Here is a 9,979-nt window from a genome sequence, read left to right as displayed (position 1 = left end):
ATACGCATTCCCCTTTTGTATTTGTTGCGATTTTTTACTTTTAATTTTTTAGTAAAAAATTAAAAGTACATACTGAGAAGGTGACTCTGCAAAAAATTTGGTTGTAGTGGGGCATTAATGCTAATTTTATGCATGCGTGAGGTGACATGCAATAATAGATTGAAGCCGTATTGAATGAACACTGCACTTCACGTGAACTTTTTGTAAGGAATCAAGTTTAGTCCTTATAAGGCTGCATTTGTGAATGACCAAAACACAAATTGAAATACTCACCTTGAATTTCATAAATTCAGGCATACCCTAAAGATTTGAGTGGTTTTGTGCGAGAGGAGGCAATTTGTGTTGAATTTCAGCCCGAAAAGGTGATTCTCCTGTATTGTTTGTATAAATTATAGTTTGCATGTTTAATCGTACGTTGTTTTTAACGTTGAGAGCATGTTTTACGTTATTTTAATGAATTTCTTTATTATCTGAAATTTAAAAGCATGTTAGGGAAATATTAAACTTTTTTCTAATATAATTGAATGTTTTGAACCCAAAAAATAAAGTATCCGCCAGAATATCATTAGAAAACGATAATAGCCGCCGACCCTACAAGGTCAGCGGCTACTGGTGTCGGATAATGATTTACTGGCGGATACTTCATTTTTCGAGCTTATTGTGATGTTTTGAACTTTCTAAACGTATTTTAATACTGTATTTTATGTGGTTTTATAGATGGAATTCGTGAGATACATATATGTGAGATACAACGGAGTCGTCGATGGTATACACTATGTTGGCGGGGCTACGGAGGTCCTTCCGCTCTTAAATGAAACAGTTGCGAGCCTGATATACAGCATCAACAATGTGCTGACAACGCATTCGTTGAGCCCGAACTATCAATTGTATTATTTGGCGACCAATCGATTTGGAAGGGAGACGAAATGCATAATAAGTGACGACGATGATGTGCAAGGCTTGTTGGAAACTGCCGAATATCCCATGGTGTACGTTGAGCACAACAACGACCCGGTCGAAGAAGCGTACATCCCTACTTTTGATTTTGGCCAGGCTTCGGGATACGGAGATGATGAAGCACAATCTAGTCAGTATGAGACGTCGTATCATGCTCGCGAGAGCGCGCCTCCAACACAGTACTTTTCATGGGATGGGCAACCGTTGGACGAATCCGCATGGAATCTGAATGAAATGTGCGGGAGATTCAACCAGGTGCGGACGGATGACGATTCTGATGAAGAAGCCGTACAACCTGAAGACGAAGCCGAAGAACCTGATGACGATTCTGATGAAGAAGACGAAGAATACGATCCAACGAACGAGTCGGGCACAGATTCTGCCGCCTCTGAGGATTTATTAGACGATGATCTGATAGAGTTCACGGCGACCGAGCGAGCAGGTTGGATCCGACAAAGTAGAACCCGTCACGGAAATCCGACGGACTCGACCGGTGATCTATCTAATTGGATAGTTCCGTTGATTCCAGTGGACGCCACGACTTCGCTCGTTGCTCGCGAGAGTGAGCTGTCCAGAGTTGCTGATTTGGGGAAGAACTCTTTTTACAACAGTAAAGAAGAATTGGTCCTTGCTGTTGGCTTCTGGAATATGAAGCAAGGGGCTGAGGCAAAAGTTGTACGCTCAGATCAGGGACGCCTCTATTACAAGTGCAAGCACTCTGATAAGTGCAAGTTCGATGTGCGTGCATCTTGTCACGGCGGAGGGATGTGGGGAGTGCATAAGTTTAAAGAGCACTCTTGCGAAGGGGAGTTGGGCATTTTGAAACGAATAAAGGCACATTCGAATGTGGTTGCAGCTTATGTGGAAAAAAGAATACGCGATGACGGAGAGGTCATTAAGCCGAAATCTATTATGTCGGAGTTGTTACGTGAATTTGGCGTCAGAATCAAATATGATGTCGCGCTGCGTGCAAGAAATCTCAGCTTAGAGAAGATATACGGTCGAATTGATGATTCGTTCCTTCTTCTGCCCAAATATTTGTATGCCCTAAGTCAAGCGAATCCAGGCACCGTGATGGATTTGGAAGTAGACGAAAACAACCGGTTCAAGCATCTGTTTCTTGCTCTTGCGGCTTCCATCACACCTTTCTTCTTTTCGCTTCGGCCAGTGATTGTGGTCGACGGCACACACTTGAAGGGGAAGAACAATGGCATTTTGTTCGTCGCCGTGACAAAAGACGCAAACGAGCAAGTTTTTCCGTTGGCATTTGGTGTCGGGCCGATCGAGAATGATGAGTCATGGAAGTGGTTCCTCTCAAATGTGAGACAAACTTTTGGTCAGCCCGACAACTTACTAGTTGTCTCTGATGCGCATGTCTCCATTGCTAATGCTGTGAAGAGCGAGTTACCAAATGCTACTCACGGTCTTTGCTACTACCACTTGCAGAACAAAATTAAGGGCTACGGGCAAGCTGTTGTGGAGCTTTTCCGCCAGGCTGCATACGCCTACACGGACTCAGAATTTTCACGTGCAATGTCGGCTATGGCTCAATTGAAGCCGGCGGCGTACGGGAAGTTGATGCGCGTAGGCCCTGAGAAGTGGGCACGATCACAAAGTCCGGTGACCCGTTATAGTTTTCTTACATCTAATGCTGCCGAGGCTTTGAATGCCCGTTTGTTGTGGGCCAGACGCCTTCCTATATGCTCCATGCTGGAGGCAATCAGGATGGTTCTGGAGCAGTGGTTCAATGACAGACTTGCGTCTGCGGAAGAGAGCGATGACCTTCTTACTCCAGAGGCAAAACAGAAGATAAGTGCGGAGATCTCAAAGAGTCGTCGCTACACTGCGAAGAGGACCTCCGAGAGAAAATACAGGGTTCGTGCTGGTGATCGTCGCTTCATGGTTGACCTTCAAGCGAAGAGCTGTGAATGCAATGAATTCGACCTGGACGGCATGCCGTGTTCTCATGCGATCGCAGCCATTACGTATGCTAAATCTATTTTATTATAAAATTACAGTTATTAGATGCCTACTAAATATAATCTTTCTTTTCGCAGTGAGGCGAAAGAGCCAGTGGAAGATTACGTGGAAGCTTACTACCTGCGGAGTTCACTGGTTCAAACATACTCCGGTCCAGTAAATCACTTGCCTCCCTTAGAGCACTGGGAAATTCCGTTTGAAGTTGCAACTGATATTGTTTTGCCAAACCTTTCTCGGCGACAAGCTGGTCGACCAAGAGAATCTAGAATTCCTTCAGCTGGTGAGAGGCCGACTCAAAGGACTACTACAGCGGATGCATCAAGTAGTCTGGGAAAACGAGCACCCAAAACCTGTGGTCTATGTGGCTCGCCTGGCCACACACGTAGAGCATGCAAGGGTACGGGCTGGGAGCAGTAGTTTAATTTCCTTTTATATTAAATTTCGATGGATATTGATGTTTTTTCATTCCAGTAAGTGATGTTCTGAAGTTGAGAGTATTGGATACTGATTGAATAAATTTCGAAGCGGTGTCATTTGCATAATATCGATGAACTAGCAAACACCATGGAATGCTCACTATCCGCCAGTAATTAATGGTTTATCACTAGTAGCCGCCCAACAATAAACATCAGCGGCTACTGGCCGCGGATATGTATTTACTGGCGGATACTTTGATAATTAGCGGTTTTTTGATGTTTTAGAAGCTATTGTGTTGCCTGATTTGAAATATTTGAAGCAGAAAACACACGCATTTAGTAATGACCAACATGGACATGTCTTAACAATTATGAGTTGAAATTATGAATGAGACTTTGGAGAAGTGAACAATGTTTTATATAAAAGTTTAGTTCATAGCATAAAACACCCAAAGTATGCTTTTTTATGCATTAAACTATCAAATAAGATGTTTAGCCCAAGTAGCCGCCAGAAATTAATTACCCGCCGTGATTAGCCGCTGAAATGTTTTCAAGCGGCTACTGCTTCCGGATAATTGTTTACTGGCGGCTAGTTGCATTAATCATCTTATTTCATAATTTTATCTAGGATGCAAGTGGAAAATCATAGAAACATACTCAAAAAGATACTGCAACCTCTAATCAAAACGTCATTTGCATAATTATCATTTAAATGTACAAATACATAAGCTATTTCGATGCGGGGATGCAAAACTCGTAGATGCTACTGCCTATCTTGCGCCTATAGTCGGCGGCGTGCCCATTGCCCCACGCAAGGCTCGGCGAGCCTGATATCAGACGCTCCACATACATGCACGCAAAAACACCGGAGCTGCATTGATCTGGCTGCTGGAACTGCTCATTCTCGTCGGCATATTGGATTTTCAACCTTCGCCATTGGAGGTTTTCCAACGGGTTGTCGACAATCGTGGTCCTTGCGAACCACTGGGACACTTCAAGCATCTTACCCAACAGGCACTGCAGCGGATATAGGGCGGCGATCACATCGAAGCGCGGCTGCGGCATGGTCTTGAACAACTGCGAATCGAAGATGTCGCAAACTCCACTCAGCAAATCCACTCGGCATGTAATGTAACGTCCACACACATGTATAGGCAAAATGAGCTGCACACGCAAATGCAATTGGTGAAGAGGAAATAAAAAATGAACTACTCCAACATATTGATACTGTAGATATATATGTGTACCGTTGTGGCATTCATCCAATCGCCATGAGTCGAAGATACCCCCTGCCCATGCACCATATACATCTTCTTGGAATGCGGTTGCCACGACGCAAAAACTCCGTCGGAATATATAAACCGCCCTTCTGCCTTCGTGGGAAACATTTCCCGCCACGCTGACTTCAACTGCGTGAATTCATCATCGAAATATTTCTGCAGCAATTAAACATTATATTAAAAGCATATTTGATTATAATTCTGTATCCAATAATAATATTTAATTAAATGCTTACGAATAACTCTGTATCCAATACGATGGTGGTCCTCGCATCAACACCGTCTATCAAGTCATCACCCCTCATCAACCTCGATCTCATCGTCATCATGTAGCAATCAACAGCCTGCACGTACTTAAATGTTAGTAACAAGTGACCAGACTTACATGATAACAACTGATTCATAAATTAACCAACATTGGACGAGAGGTCTCTTCTCGTGTTTTGCATAGTGGTCCAAAAGCTAAACGGGAGAGGGTGTTCGCTCTCTGCCACCGACATCGTCCGGTAGTTGCCACGGTTGCCAGCTTTCATCATACGGTCAAACCCGTCAACATACTGTGAGTCGACGGGTCTCGGCACGGCGCTGTGCACGTATGGTGATCGAAGTGCAGCCGACGGGTTCCGTTCTCGGCGACTTCTGCGTGGAGCCTCCGGTGCACAAATACTGAGGGGAACAACAGCTACTGCCTCAGAAACTGCCTCAGAAACTCCCTATAATTCACATAAAACAACGCAAGTTAAACAATGTTGACATAATTTAAATTAAATGACTTGTAAATTTAATGCAACGACAACATACCCCTCTAAACTGCTTCCAATACTCGTGCATCTCATCTTGAGTCAGGATCGGAGCCGAAGAACGGGCCGGCTCAAAAGGGTATGCTGAACTCGTGCCCGGCTCAGCCCACGAGTAGCGTGGCCCACCATAAGAACTGGACGCCTCGAATGTGGGCATGTGGTGGACACCCATGTGCGGAGTCTGCACATGCCCAAAACTAGTCGGGCCACCAAACGGATCATGCTGCCACTGCGGGGTGTGCATGGCATCACCAGTAGTCTGTCCCACCTCTCGTGCAGGAGACTCATGTGCAGGGGATTGGTGATGCGATGGGGCCTCTGAGGATGTAGGCTGCGCCGGATCGGAGTCGGGCTCGGGCTGGGGCTCGCGTCTCCTGTCAGAGTGAGATCGTGGAGCAGGTCTGGGCACGTGAACATCAGTGCTATGCGAGCATCGGCAACGCATAGCATCGAACTTGTCCTCGAAATATCTCTTAATCCTCCTGAACAGGCTGTCCTCCACGGTCCTCGCTACCCGTTCCTCACTCTCGCGCATCATGTGCTGCATGCGCTGCCAATCCTCCTCGCTCCACTGTGAAGGTGCAGGAGCATCCTCGTGCCTAGGCCTCGGGGCTCTGTGACTGTGAGACCTTCGACCAGAATCAACGGGGTGATCGCCCCCAATGCTCTGATCGTGATGGCTGCTGCTCGATGAGGTGTCCACTATTTGTCCCCTCGGGCGCTTGCCAGTATCCTGTCTCATACTGCGACGCCGAGGTTGATGCTCAGGAGCATCCTCGTTGTAGTCCCCACCAGTGTAGCGCTGCCGAGGCTGCCTATGACCAAAGACTGCCGGCTCTGGTACTCGAACCCCTATCCCGGCATTGACGCCTGCCACCGATAGCCAGTAAGATGTCTTGGCCTCGTACTCATCGGGGACCATCTCCCATATCCCGTTCTCCTAGAAACAAAAAAAATGTAGTCAAACATTAATATTCATAAACTAAAATAATATTAACAAATAAACAACTAAATTATTACCGGAGACTCAAAATAACTCTGTAACCCATCCAACTTGGTCTTCACGAACGTCCACCTCCGAAATCTAGGGTAAACCCCCGCATTGCATATGGCTATGGCTGGGCCCAAATAGGGAATTTTCTCAAGACCCCAAATGAATAGGTCCCAAGAAGGACCGTAGAAGTGATACTTTTTACAATCCTTTTTGATTGTGCTGTGCTTCAACCTGTAGTTCAAGCTTCTATACGCGCACGATCCCCAAGGAAATCTGGAAAAGGTCGGCAAATCATCCACCAGCTTCCAAGTCCAGGACTGCACGGGTCGGCGCACGTCCACTCCTAATACAAATGCGTGTAGCACCAACAAGTGGGCCACACGGAGGTACAACCCGCCGTCGGTGTCAACCACTGGATTGACGGTGTCGAAATATATATTCGCCAGCTCCCGCACTGACACCGGTTGAGAGCGGCAAAATTGTCTAAATGTATGAGCCCGACTCAGATCGTGCTCAGCCTCGGGGTCAAAAGGATCATCCCCAAAGGACAATCCTGTCACGAGAGCGAAATCTCTCGGAGTAAACTCAACGTTCCTCCCGTTGATGTAGAAGCAGATCTCATCATCCTCATCGTCTCTCGTGATCTTAAGATGACGAGAGACAATATGGTGCAATGCAGCATTGCACTTCTGGCCCGGCTGCCAATCCAACATCATCCCAAAGCACCCATGCCTGAACGTATTCTCCAGTGCAAAACCGCCAATTTCGTTTAGTCTCGAGACTACTGTCGATAGGTAACTAATATTGTTGTACGTACTGATCTCAACTGCCACACGATTGATTTGCTCGGGCCTCGAATAAGGGACCTATTCAATACAAAAAATAACTCAATTTACAAAACATAATGAATTAACAAACATCAACTAATAATAATGCATAATTAACTATTAAATTACTAGAAACATAAATAAAAAAATATAGAACCACAATAAACAAGTATCCGCCAGTAATTAATTTTTTTAAGAAGTAGCCGCCTGGTGTTTTCAAACCCGGCGGCTACTTCTTAAAAAGATTAATTACTGGCGGATATTAGGTAATTATGGTTCTATATGTTTTTATTAGTATGTTATAAATTTTTAAATTCTGAATAACCAAAAAAACGTTATTATTTTATGCGTAATACAGTAAAATTAACCTAATGATCTAAATAGACGATTAAATATATCTAAATATGCTTCAACTAAATAAAAATTCTAACAACACTGAAACTATACTCAAACTTGTAACAGCACTCAACTACACTATATCTAACATATACGAAACATATAAATAAATCTAACAAATACTATATCTAAATCAAAATTCAATACTATACAAAACATATGAAAATTCGAAACATATAAATTGTAACATACAAACATATAAATTCTAACATAATGATTCTAACATAAAAATTCACCCATATACAAAACATATAAAAATTCGAAACATACAAAACATATACTTACTTAAAAATATACAAAATTCGAAACATATACAAAACATATAGATTCTTAACATATAAATATATCTAACATATACAAAACAAATAACAAGTATACTTACTTGGTTTGAAGAAGAAGCCATGGCGTGAATTGTGTAAAATATTGTGTAAATGGGCTGATTTTTTCCTTCTCTCAAGTGGAGTGCGGCTGATTTGAAGAAGAGGAACCAAAACAATGGATTTTTTCCTCCAGCGGCTGATTTTTTCCTTCTCTCAAGTGCGCGGCTGCTTCTCTACTTCTTAACCCTAATTTAACATAAAATATTGTGTAAATGGGCCCTACCCAATTTATCTCTCTTATCAAAGCTTCAATTTTTTCAAACAAATCCCACAAAAGCCGTGCCCGCTCAATTCTAGCCGCCCGTGACTTAATTTGCTGCAAAGCCTATAGATTCCCACCCTATAAAGCTTCACCCTTGCCGGTTGAATTGTCCAATCACAATTAAATTAGCTTTAGCTCTTCAAAATTGAAAAAAATACAACAACCATTAATTGGAACGATAATAAATAAAATTTATATATATTGTGATATAAAAAGCAGTAATAAATGACATGGTACTATTATCCGCCAGTAAAAAGTATCCGCTAGAAGTAGCCGCTAAGGGTTTCTTTCACGCGGCTAATTCTAGAGGATACGAATTACTGGCGGATAATTATATGGTAGGCTCTCTAGTATTTTACTGTTTCATAATATATGATTATATATTATTTTTATCCAACATTTTCTATTATTTTATGTGTTAGGCTATATTAATTCCTGTTAAATAAAATAAAATAAAAAATTCGAGACTTATTACACCACTATAATCTAAATTTGTCTAAATAGAAGCCTATTATGTATTTCTACTTCATAGAATATATTTTAAAAAAAGAAATACAAAATTAAGGTAAGTTTGTGTATAATAAAACAGTAATACGAGGATGAAAAAAATTGTACTTTAAGTATATTTGGAAACAAAAAAAATTAATGAACCTAATGTATACATTATCCGCCAGTAAAACATAGCCGCTAGCATTAGCCGCCGGGTTTAAAAAACCCGGCGGCTAATGCTAGCGGCTATGTTTTACTGGTTTAAACCCGGCGGCTAATGCTAGCGGCTATGTTTTACTGGCGGATAATGTATACATTAGGTTCATAATTTTTTTTTGTTTCCAAATATACTTAAAGTACAATTTTTGTCATCCTCGTATTACTGTTTTATTATACACAAACTTACCTTCATTATTTTCAAACTTAGGGCATTATACGTCAATCATCTTACAATAATTGCACATTTATCTGGTTTTGTGCATTTTTAACTACCTATCTTACACATTTTCTTACACAATTGTACTTGTGTAAGAAAAGTGTAAGAACTTTTACAAAAAACCAAGCAACCCATCACCATCAAGTGTACTTTTCGGCTTTGACTTTCAAAGTGGGTAGTTTTGCAAGACATTTTATTGATGTGGGTAGATTTAATTCCAACCCTTTTTATTTTGGGTTGTCACATTTCAAATGACTCAACTCAAATTTAGAAATAAAAATTAGGCATTTAACATTATTTTTTGAATTGTCCCATCACCATTTTACCCCTTTATCGTACATTTTTTAATCTTCATGCTCAATTTTTTGGGATTATTTGAAACGGGACGGAAAGAGTACTACTGTAATTTCTTTAAAAGATTGACGGCGCAGCTCCGCTCTCATTGTGTTTGCAGATCTGTTGAAGATATCACTCCAGTACACAATAATTGAAGTTGAGAAATTTTAAAAGCATAAAAGTTGATAATTTTACTATAGAACAACAGAGAAAGCATATTAATCAAGAAAAGGGGAAATAATCAAATCACAGAAAAGCAGAGCACACGCACCCACACACAGGTGGAAAAAGACATTGCTATTATCATCTCATCTGATGTGTATGTTTGATTCAATTCCCATCAAAATTAATCAATTAACAAAGCTGTACATATTGGCCCAACACAGCTCACACAATACATCAAATTTGTCATCTTATTCTTCGTTT

The 9,979-nt window shown here is 41.8% G+C and overlaps 2 protein-coding genes across 2 annotated transcripts; one reads left to right on the top strand and one right to left on the bottom strand.

Annotated features, from left to right (window-relative positions):
* Positions 1-821: 821 nt before the first annotated feature.
* Positions 822-3,473, top strand: LOC131014378 (uncharacterized). Its single transcript, XM_057942337.1, has 2 exons — positions 822-2,942; positions 3,015-3,473. Exons 1-2 carry the CDS (start codon positions 985-987, stop codon positions 3,352-3,354), a joined length of 2,298 nt encoding a protein of 765 aa, XP_057798320.1. The 5' UTR covers positions 822-984; the 3' UTR covers positions 3,355-3,473.
* Positions 3,474-4,031: 558 nt separating this feature from the next.
* On the bottom strand, positions 4,032-8,532 carry LOC131018990 (uncharacterized). Its single transcript, XM_057947674.1, has 7 exons — positions 8,033-8,532; positions 6,454-7,293; positions 5,435-6,373; positions 5,050-5,346; positions 4,870-4,977; positions 4,601-4,789; positions 4,032-4,517 (listed from the first exon to the last, which is right to left on the bottom strand). Exons 1-7 carry the CDS (start codon positions 8,051-8,053, stop codon positions 4,083-4,085), a joined length of 2,829 nt encoding a protein of 942 aa, XP_057803657.1. The 5' UTR covers positions 8,054-8,532; the 3' UTR covers positions 4,032-4,082.
* Positions 8,533-9,979: the final 1,447 nt, after the last annotated feature.

Source organism: Salvia miltiorrhiza, chromosome 3 (genome assembly GCF_028751815.1).
Source record: "Salvia miltiorrhiza cultivar Shanhuang (shh) chromosome 3, IMPLAD_Smil_shh, whole genome shotgun sequence".
Lineage (NCBI taxonomy): Eukaryota > Viridiplantae > Streptophyta > Magnoliopsida > Lamiales > Lamiaceae > Salvia > Salvia miltiorrhiza.
The sequence above is the reverse complement of the archived record's forward strand: the minus strand, read 5'-3'. Positions and strand labels throughout refer to the sequence as shown.